The sequence below is a fragment of the Meles meles genome, chromosome 2, assembly GCF_922984935.1.
Source record: "Meles meles chromosome 2, mMelMel3.1 paternal haplotype, whole genome shotgun sequence".
Classification (NCBI taxonomy): domain Eukaryota; kingdom Metazoa; phylum Chordata; class Mammalia; order Carnivora; family Mustelidae; genus Meles; species Meles meles.
This window is the reverse complement of record NC_060067.1, coordinates 48055937-48081202: the sequence shown is the minus strand read 5'-3', so window position 1 is coordinate 48081202 and position 25266 is coordinate 48055937. Positions and strand designations below refer to the sequence as shown.

General features: G+C 35.6%; 1 protein-coding gene across 4 annotated transcripts in view; it reads left to right on the top strand.

Moving 5' to 3' along the window:
* The window catches only part of TBC1D19 (TBC1 domain family member 19), a 151861-nt gene that overhangs the window by 55156 nt on the left and 71439 nt on the right, over positions 1 to 25266 (top strand). For all 4 annotated transcript variants that reach the window (XM_045998271.1, XM_045998270.1, XM_045998272.1 and 1 more), the window contains 4 exons: positions 2016 to 2126; positions 10368 to 10440; positions 15562 to 15600; positions 18179 to 18291. In XM_045998271.1, coding sequence (XP_045854227.1) covers positions 2016 to 2126; positions 10368 to 10440; positions 15562 to 15600; positions 18179 to 18291 — 336 coding nt within the window. The remainder of the gene's footprint in view (positions 1 to 2015; positions 2127 to 10367; positions 10441 to 15561; positions 15601 to 18178; positions 18292 to 25266) is intronic.

Genomic DNA, 25266 nt, shown 5'->3' with positions numbered 1-25266 from the left:
TCACCCTCTCCCAACCCCACCTCCCCCCAGCAACCCCCAGTTTGTTTTGTGAGATTAAGAGTCATTTATGGTTTGTCTCCCTCCCAATCCCATCTTGTTTCATTTATTCTTCTCCTATCCCCCTAACCCCCTTACTGCATTTCTAATATTTCTCTTTTCTGTTACCCTCATATTCATCATTTCTTTCTCTTTTCTATCCATTTGTGAAGTTCCTGTGTGGTATAATCCCTTATTTGTGTAATTAGGCTAAAATTGTATTGTTCTGTATTAGTCTGCATTTAGCAGACTGTTGATTCTTTGCTATATTTTTTTTAACAGATAACATTGATATTTTTAGTTTCAATTTAGTGCTTGCAATTTTAAGAAACTGTTTTGGCACTATCGCACATTCCATTTGATCAGTGATTAGTTATCAGTTCATTAATCCCTTCCTCAGATATGATAGCATTTCTGTTACCTAATCTCCTTCACTGGATGCTTTTTATTTTTTAAGCTTTTATTTAAATTACAGTTAGTTAATATAAAGTATCATATTAGTTCCAGGTGTACAATATAGTGATTCAACATTTCCATACATCACCCAGTGCTCATCACAAGTGCATCCGTAATCCCATCACCTATTTCACCCATCCCGCACCTGTTTTCCCTCTGGTGACCATCAGTTTGTTCTCTATAGTTAAGATTGTGTTTCTTGGTGTGTTTCTTTTTTTCCCCATGATCATTTGTTTCTTAAATTCCACATATGAGTGAATTCATGGTATTTGTCTTTTTCTGACTAATTTCACTTAGCATCATACACTCTAATTCCATCTATGTCATTGCACTGGATTTTGGGGTTTTTTTCCTCAAGAGTTTCAATTTAAAAATATATCTTAATTATAATTATTCTTTCCCAAAAATGTATTGTTATTGTTGGAAAAATAAGAAAGCATACATAAGAAGAAAATTTTTAAAAATTACTTTTAATACCATCACATAGCAAAAAACACTACATTATTATACATTTTTTTTTTAATATTTTATTTATTTGACAGAGAGAAATCACAACTAGGCAGAGAGGCAGGCAGAGAGAGAGGAGGAAGCAGGCTCCCCGCGGAGCAGAGAGCCCGATGTGGGGCTCGATCCCAGGACCCTGGGATCATGACCTGAGCCGAAGGCAGAGGCTTTAACCCACTGAGCCACCCAGGCGCCCCATTATTATACATTTTTAACTGAATGTATTGTGAATATTTTTTCATGTCATTACCTACATTACTGTATTAATTGAGGCAAATAACATTGTATTTTATTTTATCAGTCAACTATAATTTATTTAAGTAATTCCCTCTAATGGAATGTTTAAGTTGTTTCATATTTTTCTGCTATAAACTACTTCATTGACATTCTTTCTGCACTTTCTTTGTAAACATCTTAATCATTTCCATAATCATATTTAGAGAAGTATGATTTCTAGATTAAAGGGTATGTAAATGTCTAAGATTTTTTTATGTGCATAATTTTGAAAAGTATATAAATGGTCTTTCTTGTTAGCTTGGCTTCTGAATTTTTTTTCCTTATGGATTTGGTTTAGAGGCAATACCCTGCAGTTATTAGTCTCCTATCTCTCTAAAAATGTTGTTAATAGCTGTTTTTAAAAGGGCTAGAATTGAGTCTAAAATCTGGCAAATATTACAATCAAGCAATTTTTATTTTTCTATCACCTTCCTTGTTAAATATTGCAATCAAACAATTTTTATTTTTTATTACCATAAAAGGTTTTTCATTCTAACTAAATTCTTAACTTTTTAGACTTTCATATGGCAGATCACCAGTTGGAATATTAAATTTAAAGTATGTTTCTGGTATTTTAACATATCATTACAATTGAATAGTTTTTTAGAATGTAATTAAAGTATATGCATAACCCCAAATCGTTTTTAATTTTGTGGTGATACACTAAGTATATTATTGCCAATTTTATAAGTGTAAACATTCTATAAAGAAACTAACCAATTTTGTTGGATTTGTTTTTAAAGGTGTTAATTAATCTTCGCAACCCAAATTATGAAAATGGTGATTCTCTTAGTTTCAGGACCCATTTGGGTTTAATCCAAGTACCTCTGAAAGTAAAAGACATCCCTGAATTGGTAAGTATAGGCATTTCAAAATTTTACATATTTTAGAAGACAGCCATTAGAAAAATATATTATTGCAGCATATATCTAAAGCAACAAGACTGCTCATTAAATAAATTAAGTGAAAGGTTTATTTTTTTGTTGTCAATATGTTATACAGACAGTGAATTGCTTTGCTGGTATGACTAAAGATGAGCTTTCATGGGCCTATAAATACTTTTGCTTTTTTCTCATTTTAATCAATAGCATAGATTTATAAGACAGCTTGTTGGGATTCAGGTGTGTGATCTATGGCAATAAAACTCATTGAAACAGGTTGTGAATTTTATTAAAAAATTTTAAAGAATGTGCATTTTATTTAATTCAACCAACCTTTCTTAAGCTTAACAAGTTGAGGCACTGAAGGAGATAAGGGGAAGGGAAGATGAGGTAGAGCTTGTCTTTGCTCTGGAAACTATCACATTTTGGTGAGGAAGTTAGTTTTAAAATAGAGCAATTATAGAAAGGTGGAGAGAATTCCTGATGGTGGAGTTAAGAAATTATCACTCCTTCTTCTGCTAAGCACCCCAAAGCAATAAGGAGCACAGAACTATAAATACCATCTTTGGTGAAACTAGGAAACAGCTTATAACTCTGTTAATGTATTCCTTTGGAGAGCTTGTAGGAAAATGACTTAAACATGAAAGAAGGTCAAGCCCAAATGCTTCGCTGTATAAGATAGGAGATACAGATGAGAGGCATGGCAACAATCAGTTTATCTTCCAGCTCTATTTCCACCTCTTTGTTTTGCTCTGCTTTATTATGCTGGAGCTAGATCTTACAAACATTCCTCTTCTGCTAACTGGCTTGATGTTAGGCTTTACCAGTAGAGGGTTCTGGAGGGGACACTGCAGACTGAACAGGAAAAAAGAGCTTCCCATCCTGGTTCCTATGTTCAGAAGGGAGCTGATCAGCATGGAGAAGCCAGCTCCAAATTGTGCCCTCTGGGAAATTTCTTCACCCACCCACTAAACCCCCATGCACATTCCTGGGGTAGCCATTCTCTCTCTTTAAAAGACTGAATCTGGGACTCCTGGGGACTCAGTCAGTTAAGTGTCTGCCTTCTGCTCAGGTCATGATCTCAGGGTCCTGGGATCCTGCTTAGCCAGGAGCCTGCTTCTCCCTTTGCTTCTGCCCCTCCCCACTGCTTGTTCTTTCTCTCTCTCTCTCTCAAATAAATAAATAAAAATCTTTTTTAAAAAGAAGAAGACTGAATCTCATGGAATCTAAGATAGAAAACACAAAAAAACAGAAATAAATAGAGAACAAACTAGTGGATGTCAGAGTGGGGAGTGGTGGGGAGATGGGCAAAATAGGTGAAGGGGATTAAGAGGTATAAACTTCCAGTTACAAAATAAATAAAACATGGGCTGGAAAGTACAGTATAGAGAATATAGTCAGTAGAAGTGTACAAACTTTGTATAACGGATGGTAACTACAACTTACCATGGTGAGCATTTCATAAAAAAAAAAAAAGTCTGAATCTCAGTCTTGAGGGCAGGGGGAACCCTTTCCAGAGTTCTCTTCATCAGTCTAGAAGTCACAGTTGCTTTTTGCATTTGCTAATTCTGTTTTTCCCTGTTCACATTTCTGGTATGATTTCTCTTTTCTTATTGGACACTTGACTGATACAAGAAGCAACATGATTTTCTCCACAGAACTTTGGAAAGGCTCAAGAAGTGGAGACACCACATGTTGCTGAGCCTTAGGGTTGAAAATGAGACTGCGTGAAAGTCTGTGTCAGGAGAGAGCAGACCCCCAGACTCCTACCACGTTGTATATTCATTCAGGTGATTCCTCCTTCCCCACAGGAGACCAGAGACATATTCATGAGAGAGAAAACATCAGAAAGGCTAAGAATTCAGAGATTTCAGATTTACAGCAGTACAAGAATGAGACACTGCTTTGAAAACAGAGAAATTAAGTGAAAGTTGACCAAATGATGGGACTAATACTCTCATCCCCTACCTCCATCACTGTGCCTGCCCAGTTCTCTCCCTCTGTTGCACCCTATGCCCCATCCTTGCTAACACAGCTTCCAGTCAATTGCCTCATTCCTAAATATGACTAACCAGCCTAGGATCTCCAGATATTTATTTGAAATCTTCCAATTTGAAAGGCAGAAACCAAAATTAAACCACCCCCCCCAAAAAAAAGAGAGAAAAAAAGAAAAGAAAAATAGCCAGTTTAGGGAATGAATACTTATCATGAGCACCAGTAATTGTTTTAGGTTTGGAGTTACATTCACACTCACGGGATATAATAGGTCATAACCTGGCATCCGGTTCCCTTAGATTTGTAGAATAATACAGGACAGAAGACACAGCATGTCTGTATATCATGCAGATCTTCGCTGGGTGTCCTCACAGCCAATCCTATGCTACTTCCCAGCCCTGACAAGGAATGCATGCAATTGGAAGTGACAGTTACATAGGCACAACATAGGGAAGTCATACACGATAGGAACTGTTTCTTATAATGCACATGAGTATAACTTCCAAGTCCTGTCAAGGGACACCACATCAGGCAGCTAATGCCTGTGTTTTCCAGTAGATTTTTTTTTAATTTATTTATTTTTTCAGCGTAACAGTATTCATTGTTTTTGCACAACACCCAGTGCTCCATGCAAAATGTCCCCTCCCTATTACTCACCACCTGTTCCCCCAACCTCCCACCCCTGACCCTTCAAAACCCTCAGGTTGTTTTTCGGAGTCCATAGTCTCTTATGGTTCGCCTCCCCTTCCAATTTTTTTTTTTTATAAATATATAATGTATTTTTATCCCCACGGGTACAGGTCTGTGAATCGCCAGGTTTACACACTTCACAGCACTCATGATAGCACATACCCTCCCCAATGTCCATAACCCCCTCCCCCTCTCCCAACCCCACCTCCCCCCAGCAACCCCCAGTTTGTTTTGTGAGATTAAGAGTCATTTATGGTTTGTCTCCCTCCCAATCCCATCTTGTTTCATTTATTCTTCTCCTATCCCCCTAACCCCCCATGTTGCTTAGTGAAATAAGTCAATTGGAGAAAGACAACTATCATATGATCTCCCTGATATGAGGACATGGAGATCCAGTAGATTTTTATAGTCCACTCAGAGTCTCCCATTTCAAATGTAATTTACCATCAAGGGTCATATTTTTTTTTGTAAAGCCCGTTGATGAGTAATGTAGCTGGCATTCCTTGCTGTAATTTGTGTGTCTGTGTGTATATATGGTGTGTGTGAGATCCAGAACATTTTCAGGGCAGCAGTGCTGGGTAAAGGTAAACCCAAGGTCATCTTCACATGGACAAAAAAGTTAGCCAGTTAAACATTTCTTCCCCACAGGAGACTTAAACCATTAATATTCTCAGAGAAGTTAACTACTCATGAAACAAGAATTACAAAAGAACGGAGTTTTATTAAAACAACAAAACACACTGGGTGTTGTGTAAAAACAATGAATACTGTTACACTGAAAAAATAAATAAATTAATTAAAAAAAAAACAACAAACAGAACATAAGAATGAGAAAGAGCATTTAGAAATCAAAAATATGGTAGGAGGGTTGAAAACAAAGGTGAAGAAATCTCTATCAGAAGACAAAACAAAAGCAAAAAGCCAAAGAGATGAAAATAAGAGGGAAAAGATTTTTTTTCTAAACTAGATGATAAATCCAGAAGAACTAACATCTGACTAATAGGAGTTCCAGAAAAAGAAAACAGTGGTAGGGGAATTCTTAAAATTCCCAAGACCTCAGGTGTCTGGGTGGCTCAGTCAGTTAAGCGGCTGCCTTGGGCTCAGGTCATGATCCCAGGTCCTGGAATCGAGCCCCACATCAGGCTCTTTGCTCAGCGGGGAGCCTGCTTCTCCCCTGCCTGCCATTCCCCGTGCTTGTGCTTGCCTCTCTCACTTGCTTGCTCTGGTAAATAAATAAATAAAATCTTAAAAAAAAAAATCCCAAGATCTGAAAGGTAGGAATCTCTGATTCCTATGAATGAATCCTATGAATGAAAGGCCTACCTACTTTCCAATGCCATGAATGAAAGAAGACCTATATAAAGGCCCCTGAAAAGAGGACTCTAAAAACATTTTATAGAAGAGAAAGAGAATACATATAAAGTGTCGGGAATTAGAGTGGCATCTGACTTCTCAGCAGCAAAACCGGAAGCGAGGAGATTTTGAAGTAATCTCTTTAACAATCCAAATGATTTCAAGCCAAGAATTGTATATGTAGCCAACAGTTAATCAAATATGAGGCTGGAGTGGACGTTTTCAGATGTATGTGATCTAAAATATTTACTTTTATTAGGGGACCTATTGGAAGAAAGCCTCCAAAACAAGCTCATAAAAAGAGCAAAGTGGGGGGGGCGCCTGGGTGGCGTCCTGGGATTAAGCCCCACATCGGGCTCTCTGCTCAGCAGGGAGCCTGCTTCCTCCTCTCTCTCCCTGCCTGCCTCTCTGACTAGTTGCGATCTCTATCAAATAAATAAATAAAATCTTAAAAAAAAAAAAAAAGAGCAAAGTAGGGGACCCAGGAAACAGGGTTCCAACCTAAGAGAAGAAAAATTTCCAGAATGAGAGTGAAAAGAAGTTTCAGGGCAAAGGGTGTGCATAAGGCCAGAGCACAGGGATTCCAGACTGGGGGGTTCCAGGATGAGTGTTTGCAAGAAAAGTTTGACCACATGCAAAATTATATTGTGGATGGTCTTTTCAGAGTTGTTGGCGGTATAGGAAGAAATAAATGATTAGAGAATATTATGTATATGAAAAAGGGATTTAATTATGAGCTGCATATACAAAAAAATAGTACAAAAAAGGAAACATTTATCACATACTGCATGGCTCCGCAGTGGATATTTAGTCATAATGCAAACTCTTAATACGGATTTAATAAAGATTGGATATATAATTATATTGGAATGATGGAGGAAAAGAGAATGTACCTGAGCTAAAATCCTTATTTACAATAAAAAGTCAATAGATATTTGAAACTGATAAAAGTAGCAATAAGTGTTACTTGAAATATGGAGGTAAATACCAGGAAAAAAAAAGCTGTAATAGTTGTCCCTGGGTAGTGACCAGTTATGATTGTGTGTGCATGTGTGTGTATGCATATGGCAGAGGAATGTATAAGATAAGGAACTGCTATTTTGTTGTTACATGTTTTTAGCTGATTTGATGTCTTAAACTATTTGCTATATGTGGAAACAGTACAGCATGATGGTTAATTGATTAGACTCTGAAGCCACCTAATTGGGATTTGAATTTTTGCTCTTCCCCTTACTTCCCCTCTTTCCCCTTGCTCAAGTTTCCTTGAGCCTTAGTTTTATTTGTAAAGAAGGATAATAACATCTCATAGATGTATTATATAGATCAACAAGTTAAGATGTAAAGTATGATTTGAATTGTGTCCCTCAAGAAGATTTGTTGAAGTCCTAACCTTCAGTACTTGTGAATGTAACCTCATTTAGAAATAGGGTCACTGCAGATCAATCAAGTTAAGATGATGTCTTACAGAAATACGGTGAGCCCTAATCCAATATGACCAGTGTTTTTATAAGAAGAGAAGAGACACAGAAGAGAGACATACAAGGAGAATTTCTAAAGACAGTAGAGGCAGAGATTGGGGTTAGGCATCTATAAGGCAAGGAACACTGAAAGTTGCCAGCAAGACCAGAAGCTAAGAGAAAGGCTTAGAACAGATCTCTAGAGTTTTCAGGGAGAGCATGGCCTCATTAACACCTTGATTCTAGCCTCTAGAACTGTGAGAATAAATTTCTGTTTAAAGCCACCCAGTTAAGTGGGACTTTTTTTTTTTAATGGAAGACCTAAGAAACTAAAATATAAGACATACAGTTGGTACCTGAAACTTAGTAAGTAGTATATAACTGTTCATCATTACTGTTAAAAATATCAATTAGAAAATTAATTTTTAAGAAGTTATTTTTTAAAAATATTAGAAGACCTGTTTGTAGTAGTTTATATAAAATATACAGAAGAGGCAGTGGCAGATTCTTCTGCTGGAAGTGGTGGGAGGTCTTCTTAGAGGTACTGCCATTTAGACTAGTTTGAAGGAATTTGTTAGGTAAAGAAGCAGGAAAAGGATGCTGTTTGAAAAGGTTTAGTATGTGTGTGAGTGGAACTATTTATGCCTTCTGTCTGTCTGGGGGGACTGGAGTTGATGTGGATTCATTCTTAGCTATTGAAGAACCAAAAGCCTGTGGCTAATTTTCAAAAAACTTGTGGCTGTCCCCACTAAGAGTATGGTTAGTCCTTCTCTTCCTGCTGTGCCTAGGGCTAGTTGTTCCCGCTTTCCCTGAGTCATGTGGCCTGGGGATATGGTTCTGACTCCATGATGCATAGTTTATTTGAGACCCTGGTCTGTGTGTGTGAGTATTGAACTGAGGCTCAATGAGTCAAATGATCCTATAATAGATGGCTTTCAAACCTAGTTCACAGTGTTACGTAAACTCATCCATGTTAAAAGGGCATTTTTAATAAACTAAAATTTTTTAACTCTAAAGTGAAATTGTCAGCTCATTTGTATTTACCGATTCAGTCACGAAGAGGCAACAGGTTGAAAACTAGAGCTCAGCACGGTGACTCAATATTTATGGGGTCCCTGTGCAATATGTCACTTAGCACACTGCTAAGTACTGGGGGTACAAATATTTGTAAGACACAGTTCTTGTCTTCCAGGAGCTTCAGGTTACTGGGGAGATGGACAGTAAGAAGATAATTTCAATATGATATGATTCTGTTCTTTGCTAGAGGTTTATAAAAGGTAATACATGTAGCATAGAAAGTTGTTTCTATTAGCACAGAATTTCAAGGAAGTCATCCCAGAAAGCCTAGTATCTTGGGTAAGTTTTGAAGGAAATCTGAGATTGGGGTGCAGGTCTACTGATACTGAGTGAAAAAAGAGCAGTGAGATAGAAAATGAATGTTCAGAGTTCTGTTTCTGCACCTTAACATGACTTAGCATAAGTAAAATTCTCTTCTCTGTTGTGGTTACAAAAGCTAATATCAACATGTTTATTGGATCTAGGTCCCTTCCGTAGTATGAAGGGACTTTTCCTCTTTAATCGTTAAAAATTAGAAACATAAATTGAAGTGCTTTTTAAAAGTATATATAAAATTCAAATTTAGTTAAAAATTGAAGTATAACATCAGTTACTTAAAATCAATACAAAAATAAAATGACTATGCATGTTAGGCTGGATAACTGTCTTATGAGGGGCAGAAATAAATCACTAACTTAAATAATAATACATAATTATGAAGGATTAAAACTAATTTCATCTTTTAAAGGAGAAGGAAGTTTGGTTTTAGCAATTAGAATAATAACAAAACACTGAGGCAAATATTAATAGAAATATTTAATTACTTAAGGAATAAACATAATGTGAATAATATGAGGTTGTTGTATATTTTATTAAAAATAACAGACAAACATGTTTACTTTCCCTGGACATTACTAGATAAGAGGAGGAAGTCTGGAGAATAAATCTGATTTGTTCTTAGTTTAGCAAAACGCTTGGTAGTTTAATTTTACTTAAAAATTAATTTAAGTTGTTTTGGATATTTGCAGTGTTTAGTTGATTAAAGGTGAAGTGAAGTATAGTACCACAGAAAACAGGTAGAGAATCATTTTGGTAATTTTAGGCAATGAATTTAAAAAATAAAATTGTTGAGTTCTACACATACTGTGTGTCTGTGTGTGCGTGTGTGCCACGCGTGTGTGTTAGGAAAGATTTGAACGTTATTAGTTCTTTACTCAAAAGTATAATTATCAGGGTGCCTTGGAGGCTCAGTCGTTGTGTGTCTGCCTTCAGCTCAGGTCATGATCCTGGGGTCCTGGGCTCGAGCCCCATATCGGGCTCCCTGCTCAGTGGGAAGCCTGCTTTTCCCTCTCCCACCTGCTTGTGTTCACATCTCTTCTGTTTCTCTCTCTGTCAAATAAATAAATAAAATCTTTTTTAGAAAAAAGTATAATTATCATGTCTTACTTAACTGATTAATCTATTACTTAAAAAGGCAAAATTCTGACTAAGGCATTACTCTTGAAAAGTTCAATAAAAACCTCTTTTTTTAAAAGATATTTGAATGAAGCAAAGATTCATTTTACATTGTAATTTTTATTTAAGCTGATATTTGGAGGAGACTGATTTTTTAAATATTTGTAGAAAAGTCTGAGATGTATGTTAATTCTATGTTATTTTTCAGAAAGAATTCTTTGTAGAACTCGGCTTAACTACAGGACAGCTGGGTATAGATGATTCTACACAAGTGCCTCCTGGTGAGTGTTTCTCCCATACACCAAATAATTAATGGTAAATGAGAACGAGTTGAAGGCTTATCTGGTCATTTCCAAATTAATCTAGTAACTTTTTAATGTCTGAAAACCAAGCATACTTTTTGCTTCTCCTTGATTTCTGTTAATTATTGAATAGAATTCTGTATGTTTTTATTATCAGAATTCAACTAGATTTTGTCTTTTAATTTGAAGGTCTTTAATTTTGAAAAGTCATTAAACATACTTACATCATTTGGGCACCTGGGTGGCTCAGTCGGTTGAGCCACTGCCTTCGGCTCAGGTCATGATCCCGGACTTCCAGGATCCAGTCCCGCTTTGGGCTCCCAGCTCCTTGGGGAGCCTGCTTCTCCCTCTGACCTTCTCTCTCATGCTCTCTCTCACTCATTCTCTCTCAAATAAATAAGTAAAATCCTTAAAAAAAATACTTACATCATTTGGTTGGCAAAATTGTCATCGGCAGCACTCATATTTTTCACTCATTCTCTCTCAAATAAATAAGTAAAATCCTTAAAAAAAATACTTACATCATTTGGTTGGCAAAATTGTCATCGGCAGCACTCATATTTTCCTTTACTGGCCATTACTATCTATCTTCATAACTATTTGTATCACCAAGTTAATTGTATACATATATTCTACCTTGTATAAACTTAGGTATAAAATTGGTATCTTTTAAATATTAACCCAACAGAAAACTTCCACAACTTTTCTTCTTTGTGCATAAATAAATGTGATTTTCATAAAAGACCAGATTGGTATTTAGCTATAATAAACAAGAAGTAAAAATTGGCTTAAAATATGGAGGCCTATATGGTAGTGGAATTGTGTCGGTCTTTCCTCCACCACAGGCTAGCTGTGTGACTTGGGCAAGTCACTTTACATTTCTGGACTTGTTTCTTTCTCTGTAAAATAAAGAAGTTGGCTGTTTCTTATTATTAATAGCAATAACAAATACAATAAAGTCATTGAGTACATACTATATGTTACATGTGTATTATCTAATTTTAACCCCAGCAGCTCTAGAAGGTATGTTCTATTAATTTTAAAAACATTATTAATGTATAATGCATGTGGACAATTACAGGGGCACCTGCCTGACTCAGTTGGAAGAGAGTGTAACTCTTGATTTCTGGGTTGTGAGTTTGAGCTCCACGTTGCGTGTAGAGATTATATTTTTATTAAAAAGGAAAAATACATATATCATAAGAGAATGACTCATTGAATTTTTATGAAGTGGACACACATGTTAAAATACCACCCAGATCAATAAACTGAAGCCCCTCTTTCAATCTTTATTCCCTTTGTCAAAGATAACCACTATTCTGATTTCTAGCAGAATAGATTAATTTTGTCAATTCTTGAACTTCGTATGAATGAAAGCATATAGTATGTACTCTTTGATGTTTGACTTCTTTTGTTCCACATTATGTTTGTGAGATTCAGCCATATTGTGTGTACTTGTGGGCAATTTTTTTGCATTATAGTATTCTACTGTTGATGAATATTTGGGAAGTTTCAAGTTTGGGGCTATTACAAATAAGGCTGCTATGAACATCCTAGTTTGTTTCCCTTGGTGAACGTATGCATACACCTCTGTTACATATATACCTGGGAAGATGATTATTCTCTCCTGGCGTTTGCATAAGTTTAGCTTTGGTAGATAATTTCTAAAGAATTTTCAAAAATGGTAGTACCAGTTTACACTTCCACCAACAACGTATGAGAGTAGAAGAAGTTGTCCTATATCCTTGCTAAGAAGATGTATGCCATCTTCTTTGTAGTCATTCTGGTGGTATATAGTTATACTTGATTATGGTTTTAATTTTCTATTATGTGAGATAGAAGTTTTACTACCATTTTAAAATTGAAGAAGTGGAGATGTTAAGTAACTTGTGCAAGGTCACAAAGCTAGTAAGTGCTAGAATCAAGATTCAAAACTAAACAGTCTGCCTCCAAAGTCTGCCATTATATGCTGCCTCCCCTCCTGACCTTTGATAGTCCTTTTTATTTTATGAGAAGATATCATATATCTCACAGAATAAGATATTGCTGTGGCTTAAATGTTTTTGTCCTGAAATATTTTTGAAGTTCTAATCCCCAAGGTGATGGTATTAGGTGGGCCCTCAGGAAAATGATTAGGTCAGGAGGGTGGTGCCCTCACGGATGAGATGAGTGCCCTTGTGAAAGAGCTCTCAAGCTCCTTCCACCATGTGAGGACACAGAGAAAAGTCAGCAGTCTGCAACCCAGAATAGGGCATGCACCCAATCATACTGGTGCTCTGATCTTGGACTTCCAGTCCCCAGAACTGTAAGAAATAAATTTCTGCTGTTTATAACCCAGTCTGTGAGATATGGTATATATATATGAGGTGGCAGAGGTGTATACATATGTTCACCAAGGGAAACAAAGTAGGATGTTCATAGCAGCCTTATTTGTAATAGCCCCAAACTTGAACATGGCAGATTAGAGAGCAGACTTTTCAGTCTGTGAGTGTTTTATTGTAGTAATCTGAACAGACTAAGACAGATACCTTGTATTTCTGTTCATGGTCAGTGATAGCCATACATATAACAAAAGGAAAAGAAAATAATAATAATATAACTTTGAATGATATTTGTGTTTTTCATTTTTGAAATAACCCTTAAGAATTGCTTAAAATTATTCTAGATGCTTTAGTACCTATGCTTTAGAAAGCCTAATTATTTTTTTAATCTAGAATACAGTTCTTTCTTTTTTGATTCACTGTAACACAACACATGTGAGACCCTGCTAAGGGCCAGAGACTAGTGAACACATAGGTGTGACATAATCTTTACTCTTGGTGAAGATGTAGTGGAAAGTAAGATTCAGATAAGAATCAGTGTGGTGTTTGCTGTTATTACATACATTACATATTATGTATATACATACATACATATGTATATTATTACACACATACATATGCATATATGCATATACCTACATATATACATACATACAGCAGAGGAAGGAACGCTACATCTGCTAGAGGAGGCTGATAGTCTCTTTAGTTGATGCAGTTGTTTTTATTCTCTACTCCTCAAAGCAGGACTGCTAGAAATTGGGAGGAGGGAATCAAGTGCCAAGATGGTCACCAGGTTGCCAGGGGACCCAGGCTGTACTTACCCAGACAGTCACATGTAAGTTCATGGCCCTTAACACATGGTTATCCTTATCTCATTTGTTAGAAGAGGTAAACTAATCACTGTTGTAGAATCTAACAAATCCAATTAACAGCTCCTCCTTGTGGGGAGAAAGGGAAAGAGAAAATGGAAAAACTGATTTTCTCTGGGATGGGGAAAAGAGCTAAAATCTTTCCCTCTCATAGTTTTTTTCTCTAATTTTTGAGTAACATTATAGTAGTATAATATACATACTGAAAAGGACACAGATCCTAAGTATACATATCAGTGAATTTTTATGAAGTGAAAACGCTTGTGAAACCTCTGACTAGATCAAGAGATAGAGTATTACCAGCATCCCAGAAGCCTCCAGGTACAATTCTACACTCTAGCAACCTCCATGGATAACAACTATCCTGACTTCTAAATTATAGGTTAGTTTTGCCTATTTTTTTACTTTGTAGATATGGGATCATACAGTTGATGATTTCTACTGTTAATGGTCATTTGAGTTGTTCCCACTATTTGGTTATTGCCAGTAGTGCTGCCATGAATGTTCTAGTATATGTCCCTTGGGGCACATATCAATCATTAACGTGTATACCCAAGAGCAGATTGCTAATTGTCCTAGGATGTGCATACATTCTGTGTTAGTAGGTGCTTCTGGTTTTCCAAGTGGCTGCACTATTTACAGTCCCACCACCTTTGTATGAAAATTCATTTACTCCATTTTCTTTGCATGTAGAATTGTTCATCTTCCATTTCATCATTGCGATGGGTATGCATTTCATAATGGTTTTAATTACATTCTTGGATGACTAATGTGGTTGAGTCTCTTTTCATAACTTTAGTAGTCCTTTGGGTCTCTTCTTTTGTAAATAACCTGTTCGCATGTTTTGCCTATTTTGTCAGATAGTCGTCTGTCTTTACCAGGAGTTCTTTACATGTTCTAGATATAAGTCCTTTGTCAGGTATATGCATTGCAGATACAGATCCCCCCTCTGCGACTTACCTTTTCACTCTCAATGGTGTCTTTTGTTTTGTTTGTTTGCTTGTTTTTAAAGATTTTATTTATTTATTTGACAGAGATCACAAGTAGGCAGAGAGGCAGGCAGAGAGAGAGAGGGAAGCGGCTCCCTGCTAAGCAGAGAGCCCGATGTGAGGCTCGATCCCAGGATCCTGGGGTCATGACCCGAGCCAAAGGCAGAGGCTTTAACCCACTGAGCCACCCAGGTGCTCCACAATGGTCTTTTGATGACTAGAAGTTTTTTCTTTTTTAATGTGGTCTCATTTATTGAGTTTTTTCCCATTATGATTGGTACTTTAAAAGCAAATCTTTGGGGTGCCTGGGTGGCTCCGTTGGTTAAGCACCTGACTCTTGACTTTGACTCAGGTCATGATCTCCAGAATCATGGGATCCAGCCCCACATTGGGCTCTGAGCTCAGCATGGAGTCTGTTTGAGATTTTCTCTCTCCCTCTCTCCTGCCCCTCCCCCTGCTCTCTTGTGCTTGCTTGCTGGCTCTCTGTCTCTCTCAAAATGAACAAATAAAAACTTTTTTTTAAAAGTAAGTCTTTGTTTTTCCATATAATCTTTTAAAATGACATTTGTGTAGTGGGATTTTACCTATAATAGCATTAAAGCTTTTTTTAGCTATGCTGTCATGGCAGATTAGAGAGCAAAAGACATTTTTCTGTTCTGAAAAGATACTGTTTTATTTTAACAAAGGAAAATTAGTTATCACCTTTTTTCCTGATTAAATGTACTTAACTCATTTTTAATTTCCATAAATTTTAAACAACTTAAAAAAAAGATTTTCTACATATAAAGATATATATTCTTATAGTTCTTCATAGAGCCATTTAGCTTTAAAACAGTATCAATAGCAGAAAAATATACTTAATATTGTTCTAAACATGGTTAATCATATTTGTGTCTAATAATTTTATTTTATCATTTTTAGAACTTTTTGAAAATGAGCATGTACGTATTGGGCAAAAAGGTAAGCTTTTGATTATACTTATACTTTCTGAAAATGAAATAGTCTGAAGTAAATGTCTGCATTTTGTATCTGAAATGTACAGGTACATTTGTACAACTGTACATGTACAAATGTACAGTGTACAAATGTACAACTGAAATTCAATCTCTAAAAAGTCAAAAATCTGAAAAGAATAATATTTAGTTGTGTGGTTATATAATGGGAATCTTTATAAAGAGGAGAAATGCATCATTTTCGCTTCATCAATAAATGTTAGATAAAGAAGTACACAGATGGCTCACTAAAAAGGAAATAATAAATGCAGACACACATTCTTCAAGAATGTTAGCTTATTCCATTCAACAGAATTTCATTTTGAAATCAAAGAGGCAGGCTCTCTCTTTGATGTGCCCACACACTTCTCATTAGTGTTAATGGGAATATGCCCTTGCATCAGGAGAAACTATAACTTTCATGCTTCTCTATGACTGTTCACAGTGGTAAGGCTTAATAATCAAAGCAGCTCTTAGTGTTCTGGGGAATAATTTTTCCCCACCTTTGAAGATTATTTTCCTTGTTTTTCTAAATCTTGTTTTTTCTTTGAAATACAAAGTGCAGATAAGTCTTTGTGTCACAAGTACCTTCTACAGCAATTGTATTGTCATATTCAATATGACAATTGTATTGTCATATTGTCATAGTTCAGTTTTCAAAATCATATTTATTCCAGACTTCATCATTTTTCCTTCATATGCTTGACATTTGCATTAAACACAATTACAAATTAAAGAATATGCCTTGGCTTTTTTTATTTTATATGATCCCTTTATTTCTTTAGGTTAAGTAATTTTCATTTAGTATAAGGTTTTTTTCCCCCTTTTAAGAAGAAAATAGGAACACCTGGGTGGCTTAGATGGTTAAGCTGCTGCCTTCGGCTCTGGTCATGATCCCAGGGTCCTGGGATCAAGTCCCGCATCGGGCTCCTTCCTCAGTAGGGAGCTCGCTTCTCTCTCCACCTCTGCTTGCCACTCTGCCTGCTTGTGCGCGCACTCTCTCTCGCTTTCTCTCTGACAAATGAATAAATAAATAAAATCTTAAAAAAAAATAGTAAGAAGAAAATAGTAAGAAAACATTATGTTAGATAAATATCAGCAGTTGTCTGGAATATCTTTTTTTGCTTTTTTTTGTTTTGCTTGTTTGGGAGAGCCTTTATTTCCAGACCCAATAGCTGGTATTTCCATTAAAGAAAATAAAAATGAAAATGTGTTGTATTAATTTTGTATACTTGGCTGCTTACAAATAGTTTTTGGCCTTCTTAAAGGTTATCAGATCTTTTATTTTTTACCTCTTTTTATTTAAATCTCTCTTTTCTATTGATTTTGGCAGGTAGCTAAGAAATCATCTAATAGATATCTTACATCCTATATAATTCCTTTTTTTATTATGTTCAATTAGCCAACATATAATATATCATTAGTTTCTGATGGAGTATTCAACGATTCATTAGTTGCATATAATACCAGTGCTCATCACCTTTATAATTCTTAACCATAATACTTCAAATACCATACTACTTCCACATATTAGAGCATCCATGACTTAGAGAATATGCATAAGAAATTTGAGTTTTTTGTAAATATGACTTTACTTGATCATGGAATCCAAAGATTAACTATATACATGCATATATACAATGGAGTATTAAGCCTCCATCAGAAAGGATGAATACCCAAATTCTGTATCAACATGAATGGGACTGGAGGAGATTATGCTGAGTGAAATAAGTCAAGCAGAGACAGTCAAGTATCATATGGTTTTACTTACTTGTGGAGCATAAGGAATCACACAGAGGACATTGGGTGAAGGAGAGAAGTGAGTTGGGGGAAATCGGAAGGGGAGACAAACCATGAGAGACTGTGGACTTTGAGAAACAAACTGAGGGTTTTGGAGGGGAGGAGTGTGGGGGTTGGGAGGGCCTGGTGGTGGGTATTGTGAAGGGCACGTATTGCATGGAGCACTGGGTATGGTACATAAACAATGAATTCCGGAACTCTGAAAAAATAAAATTAAAAAAAAAATGAAGACAATCAGAGCACCCACCAAAAAACAAATAAATAAAAAAATATGTGAGCTATAGTTAAAGCAAAATGATTTCCAGATACCTATATTAAAAACTTTTACCAGATTAGGTAAGAGGTGGCGGAATTTAAAGCTTGACATGTATAGGGCTGTAAACAGGGCCACATCAAAATTCAGAGAGTAAAAGAAGGTTGTCAAGACAGGATGTAGGGATGCCTGGGTAGCTCTCTCCCTTCAGCTCAGGTCATGATCTCAGGGTCCTGGGATGGAGTCCCGCATTGGGCTCTCTGCTCAGCAGGAAGCCTGCTTCCCCCGCTTCTCTCTCTCTGCCTGCTTCTCTGCCTACTTGTGATCTCTCTCTGTCAAATGAATAAATAAAAATCTTAAAAAAAAAAAGACATGATGTAATGTTAGATATAAAGATGAAATGTTAACTTCCTCGAAGATTTTTAATTAAGGATTTCAGTGTTATTTCTTAAATTATGAATTTTCTAATGAGATTTTTCTATACTTTTGGCAGTTCTAGCAGAACAAGACAGTGCTGCTGCTCAACAGTATATCAGACAAGGAAGCCCCACAGCACTGAGAGCAGAATTATGGGCTCTCATTTTGAATATTTCCAGTCAACCGGAGGTAAGAAGAAAAAGGATGGACCAAATTTGAGCTATTAATATTTATTTTTCAGTGACCAATTATTCAAAATAGAAATACTTTTGTTTTCTTTTTTCTCTACTATGGTTTCTTAGTCTAATGTATTCACTCCCTTTTTTTATTTTCAAAATCACTGTAGTTTTGAATTCCAAGAAAAGATTAACAGAATGTAATCACTGTGTGCTTAACATAGAAGTTTTTGTTATTGATAATTAGTTGTATACTTTAAACTTAAAGCTACAAAAACCAGTAAATGAAATTGTAAGAAATGGAGTCCTCCAGTAGAGGTCAGTGACGACATCTGGTAGAACTGTGTTGTTAGACTAAGGAGAAATAAAGAAGGACCACCCAGTACATGTAAATGAGCCCTTTCTCCCTACAGTTACTTTTGAAACATATTACTATTTTTATGGTTCTAAAAAGTGATATATGATATAGGAATATTATTTTTCTAAGTATAGGAATATTTTATTTTAGGAAATAAAATGAATATGAATATGAATATATTCATATATTTCATATAAAATGAAAATGAAAAGAAGAGAAATCACCAACAGACTGGTAACAGATTCAATAAGGAAAAATTATATAAGATATTAATTCCTTTTGAAAAAAATTTTCTTTTTTTACTTTAATCCCATTGATCAGATAATAATTAATAAACAGCAAACTAATACTTCCCTAGTCTAGGCCTTAAAAACATGGGTTTTGGAATCATATGGACCAGGTTTCAACTCCTAGCTTAACTCAACTTATTTGAAATGAGCCATTGAGCAAGTTATATTTCTTGAAACCTCAATTTACCCATACTTATATATAGGAAATAATATTTATATCATAGAGTGGTGGTGGTTAAATGAAGTGATGTATGTTAGTCTTTTAACACAGTGCCTGACACAAATAATCACCGTTAATGATAGTAATAAAATAATACTTACATGTTGTATTTATGTTACAACTAATTATAATTTATAATAATGCTGTTAAGAAAATTAAATATTATTAATATTGTGAAAACTACACCTCTGACTTTTGCAAATTTTATATATACTTCTGCACTTCTGCGTATATGTGTCTTTTAAATCTTCGTGGACAGCACTGTCAAAAATTATTCTCTTCCTTTTTGAAAGAATAAACATTGTGATTTATTTCAGAGAAGTTTTGAAGTAAGAAATGATATTGCTGATCTTTTGTGGTGACATTAGAAGTAACAGTTTACAGAATAGATGTTGAGTATATATTGGGCATTTTTTGTGAATGTATCAACACTTGGAGAAAAGATGGTAACTCTTGTTCTGATCTAATGGTGTAGATGAACTCCCATGTTCTCTAATCAGGAGCTACAGTAATAAAATCTGTCTCTCCAGAGGAACAAATTTAGAATTTTTCCAGAAGTATCACTTTAGAATAAAAGTAGTAATCCTAGATAATGATTGTTTATTATAATATACAAAGGCAGTTTTTACACTTGAGTTTTGGAGCTAATGGTCATCCTAATTTTTAAATGCAAAATGGCAAGTTTGTAAATAGAAATTAATGTTATCAGAAAAAACAGTTTTGATTTTATTGAATAAAACACTCCTTCACTTACACTTATTTTCAGCTGTAAAAGTATGACCTCGACAAACTGGAGCAAACAGTTCCAAAATAATGGTTGTAGGTAATACATTACAGGGTAAAGGGGAGGAAGAGAGGGAGAATGGTTGCTTCTTAATAAGAATACTGATTCAGAATTTTTTGTTCAATTGCTTTTCAATCACTTAAAATAAGCTACACATACAAATGCATCATAATTAAGGAGTTAGATAACTGGAATATTTCACATTTCACACTCATAAGGATATTTTAAAAAATCTTATCTCAACAGAAAGACTGGATATAATGGTTTAAGTTCCCAATAATTAATTTATTTCACTAGAACATTACTAACTTTGATTGTTTCTCTTATCAAGAAAATATGTGATATGTTTAAAAGGATTGCTTTTATATATTTTCTTTTATGCAAATCTCTAGGTAGATATAAAAATATCTATATTTAATAAACATTATTCAGATTTTAAACTTTTTGCTTAATTTCAATTTGCTAATTAAAGAATGCAGAAAATTTTTCTATACTTTGCTCTAGGTACTCCCTTACTGATAAAATAGCCAGGACTAGTATTAATATTTAACATTTTCTTTAGTGAGTTCATAAAGTTCCCCACAACCTTACACAAGTCTACAACAACTCCTGAGCTTCCTAGATTTTCCTCATCAGCTCAATTAGTCTTCACAGTGCCTGTTTCTGACCTTCACTCTCCTCAACACTTCTTTTTAGAGTCTTAGCAAAACACCTCACCTTCTCCTACCCAGACAAAACAGAAATCATCCTAAGAAACTCATTCATATTTCTTCTACCAGACCTGTAGTCTTAACTGCATTAGCACCTGTTCATGCCTCCTCTACTTTTATAGCTAACCCTTCTGAAAAAAAAGTCTATGATGGTGGCATCTACTTTCTTAAAATCGTCAATTACTCGGTCTACAATAGTCCTGTCATACACCCCATTACATGACTATAACCACCCTAGCTAAAGTCACCAAGAAACAGTGGACACATTTAGTCTTTATGTCTTCTGCATTTGATACTCTTGCCTACTCTGCCGCTGAAATACTCTTGTTCTCTAATTTACTTTTCCCTGTTTTCTTAGTTCTTCAATTTCTTGTTCCCCTTTTTCCCGTGCCCATTTGAGTTCCTTTTTTAGACCTTAAGGGCTTGTATTTTTAAGAATTCCATTTTGATCCTCTTTTCATTCTGTACATGTTTCTTGGACTGTCTCATCCACAAGTCATTTACTCCCTAATGGCTTTGACTTTGTGTTCAACCAAGCTCTCTCATAAGCCTAAAACTTTTATTTCCAGTTGCCTACAGCACTCCAATATGTGGGGCTGCCTGGGTGGCTCAGTTGGTTAAGCATCTGCCTTTGGCTCAGGTTATGATCTCAGGGTCCTGGAATAGAGCCCTGAGTCAGGCTCCCTGCTCACTGGGAAGTCTGCTTGCCCCTCTTCCTCTGCTCTTCCCCCTGCTTGTCTTCTCTCTTTCAGATAAATAAGTAAAATCTTAAAAACAAAACAAACAAACAAACAAAAAACCACCAATATATGTTCTGAAAGTATGCCAGACTCAGGATGTCTGAAAGAAAAGGCACAATCTTTAGCTTGATGTGTTTGTGGTCCTTCAAGAGATGCTCTATTGTTTCTCTTTGCACCAGGCAAAAAAAAACCTACTCAGACTTTTGTCTGCTTGGAGACTCCTACTCATTTTTCAAATACATCCTCTTTTCTGAGAAGCTTTTCTAACATTCTCTTCTCTCCCTTGCCTTCTCCCAGTTCCATCACCATTACAGTTAGAAACTTGTTTCTCTTTTCATAACCAGGGCAGGAGCAAAGGCCTAAAGACAGAGGAAAATGTACCATACTTATTCAATTTGGCCGCCGCTCTTTCTAAGTTGAGTGCCTGAGGACAGAGATTTATTTTTTCTCTTCACCATCTGTGAATGTCAGTATCTTGTACTGTGTCTAGATGTTAATGAACTATATAAAATGTTAGGAATGTTCTTTGAGGTCTTTCATTTCCTGAAAGTATATTTCCTTTTTTTCTTTAAAGAGGTAGTGTAAGTCTGCATAAAATACCAAACAAATATATATACTAAACTTTAAATATTCTCTGATACTAAAAACTTGAGCTACTTTGTTTTTCAGGGATTGCTTTTTATAATTATAATTTATTACTCTTAAATATCTATATTACTGGAGCTTATACAAAACAGTCTTTAAGAATATCCTGTTGTATTATTGGTAATCATTGCACTTTATAAATGCTTATGTATTTTATAGACTAAAATGAAACTACAATATAAAAATAATCCCTTAATCACCATCACATGTTATAATTTCCTACCAATGTTTTTCTTTCAAACTCTCCTACCCATGTTTTTCTTTCATTTTATATGGATAAATTATACTAAAGGTTACTGAAACCAAATACTATAGCTGGAATTAGGAAGAGTCGTTCACTCACTAGCCAGTTCTATAATGTTGGCTGAGGCAATTAACTTGGCCAGATCTCATTTTCCTAATGTGCAAGTAAGACAAATAGATATTTCCAAGGTCCCTTCTAGGATTCAAATTGTCCAACATGTTTTTCTCCTCTAGAATTAAAAGTCGATTTTTGTCGGTAGCACCATTACATGTCAAGAATTATAGATGTTGAGTTATTCACAGCATTCTGAAGATGTATTTCTTTATGGAAGCATACTGCACTAAAATTAGAATTTTAAGGACTTTTATTAAAATATTTATTAGCTTTCTAGCATTGGTCATGAAGTGTGTTTATTATTAATTTGTAATAAAAGGCATTACAAATACAATTACAAATTGCTATTTAGAATAGCAATTAAAATTAAATTCCCTGTGGGAATTTCTGAATTATAGGCAATAATAGACTTATGAATATGTTTGTAGTATCTATTACCTAAAGAAATATTTTCTTTGATTTTACTTCACTTTTTTATGTTAATAAAAATGTAAACCCAAGGGCGCCTGGGTGGCTCAGTGGGTTAAGCCGCTGCCTTCAGCTCAGGTCATGATCTCAGGGTCCTGGGATCGAGTCCCACATCGGGCTCTCTGCTCAGCGGAGAGCCTGCTTCCCTTCCTCTCTCTCTGCCTGCCTCTCTTGTGATTTCTCTCTGTCAAATAAATAAATAAAATCTTTAAAAAAAAAATGTAAACCCAAGATTTTAAAATAGCAAATTAAATAAATAATAACAAATTGAAATCACTTAGGATGCCTGAGTGGCCCAGTTGGTTAAGCATCCAACTCTTGGTTTCAGCTCAGGTTATGATCTCAAGATTGTAAAATCAAGCCCTGCGTGGGGCTCTGCTCTCTGCAGGGAGTCTGGTTGACATTCTTTTCCTCTCCCTCTGCCCCTCCCTTATTTGTGCACATGTGTGCTCTCTCTCTTCAAGATAAGTAAATAAATCCATAAAAAAATATAAAAATAAATTAAAAGCACTCAAATCACTCATACTAAAATTATTAAATTTTATTTTTTAGAGCAATTTTAGTTTCATAGCAAAACTGGTAGGAAGGTACAGAGATCTCTCGTATGCCTGCTGTGCCCTACACATGCATCATCTCCCCAGTTGTCAACATCGCCCACCAGAGCAGTACATTTGCTACAGTGGATGAACTTTTTTTTTTTTTTAAGATTTTATTTATTTATTTGACAGAGAGAAATCACAAGAGAGGCAGGCAAAGAGAGAGGAAGGGAAGCAGACTCTCCGCTGAGCAGAGAGCCCGACGTGGGGCTCGATCCCAGGACCCCGAGATCATGACCCGAGCTGAAGGCAGCGGCTTAATCCACTGAGCCACCCAGGCGCCCCACAGTGGATGAACTTTTATACTGACATGTCATAATCACCCAAAATCCAGTGTTCACCTTAGGGTTCATCTTGGTGTTGTACATTCTAAGGATTTGGAGAAATGTATAATGACAAGATCTATCCTTATACTATCATACAGAGGATTTTCACTGCCCTAAAAATCCTCTGTGCTCCACCTATTCATCTCTTCCCCTTCAGCATGCTAGCAGTTACCTTTTTACTGTCTACATAATTATGCCTTTTCCAGAATGTCACATAGTTGGAATCATATATTATGCAGTCTTTTCTGATTGGCTTCTTTCACATAGTAATATGCATTTAAAGTTCCTCCATGTCTTTTCATGACTTGATGGTTCATTTCTTTTTAATGCTGAATAATATTCCATTGCCTGGACATACCACAGTTTATCCATTAACCTACTGAAGGATATCTATCTAGGTTGCTTTCAACTTTTGGCAACTGTGAATAAAGCTGCTATAAACATGAGTGTGCAAGGTTTTATGTGGACATAAATTTTCAACTCCTTTGTGTAAAAACTAAGGAGAAAACTTGCTGGATTATATGGTAATAGAATATTTAGTCTTGTAAGAAACCACCAAATTGTCTTCCAAAGGGGACATACCATTCTGCACTGCAATCAGCAATGAACATGAGTTCCTATTTCTCCATCTCCACCGCATTTGGTATTGTCAGTGTTCCAGGTGTGGGTCATTCCAGTAGATGTGTAGTGGCATTTTGTTGTTTTAATTTGCATTTCCCTGATGACATATGATGTGGAGCATCTTTTCATATGCTCGTTTGACATCTGTACATCTTCTTTGCTGAGGTGTCTGTAAAGGTCTTGTTAGCCCATTTTTTAGTTTGTTTTCGTATTGTTGAGTTTTAAGAGTTCTTTGTATATTTTGGATAATGGTCCTTTATCAGTTGTACTTTTTTTTAATTTTTAAAATTTATTTGACAGAGAGAGGAAGACAGTGAGAGAGGGAACACAAGCAAGGGGAGTGGGAGAGGGAGAAGCAGGCTTTCCACCAAGCAGGAAACCCAGCGTGGGGCTGGATCCCAGGATCCCAGGATCACGCCCTGAGCCAAAGGGAGACGCTTAACAACTGAGTCACGCAAGCGCCTCTATCAGATGTATCTTTTACAAATACTTTCTCCTGGTCTGCGTCTTGTTTTCTCATTCTCTTGACATTGTCTTCTGCAGAGCACAAGTGTTTAATTTTAATGCAGCAAGCTTATCCATTTTCTTTTTATTAATCATGTCTTTGATATTATATCTATAAAGGCATCACCATACCTAACTAAGGTCATCTCAGTTTTCTCCTATGAGTTTTACAGTTTTGCACTTTACACTTAGGTCTGTAATCCATTTTGAGTTAATTTTTATGAAGGGTATAAAGTCTTTATCTAGATTAACTTTTTTATATGTGGATGTCCACTTACTCCATCATTTTTTATAAAGATTGTTTTTTGGTTTTTCTCACTCCCTCATATTTTCTGTGCTCTTTCATCAAAGATCAGTTGACTATATTT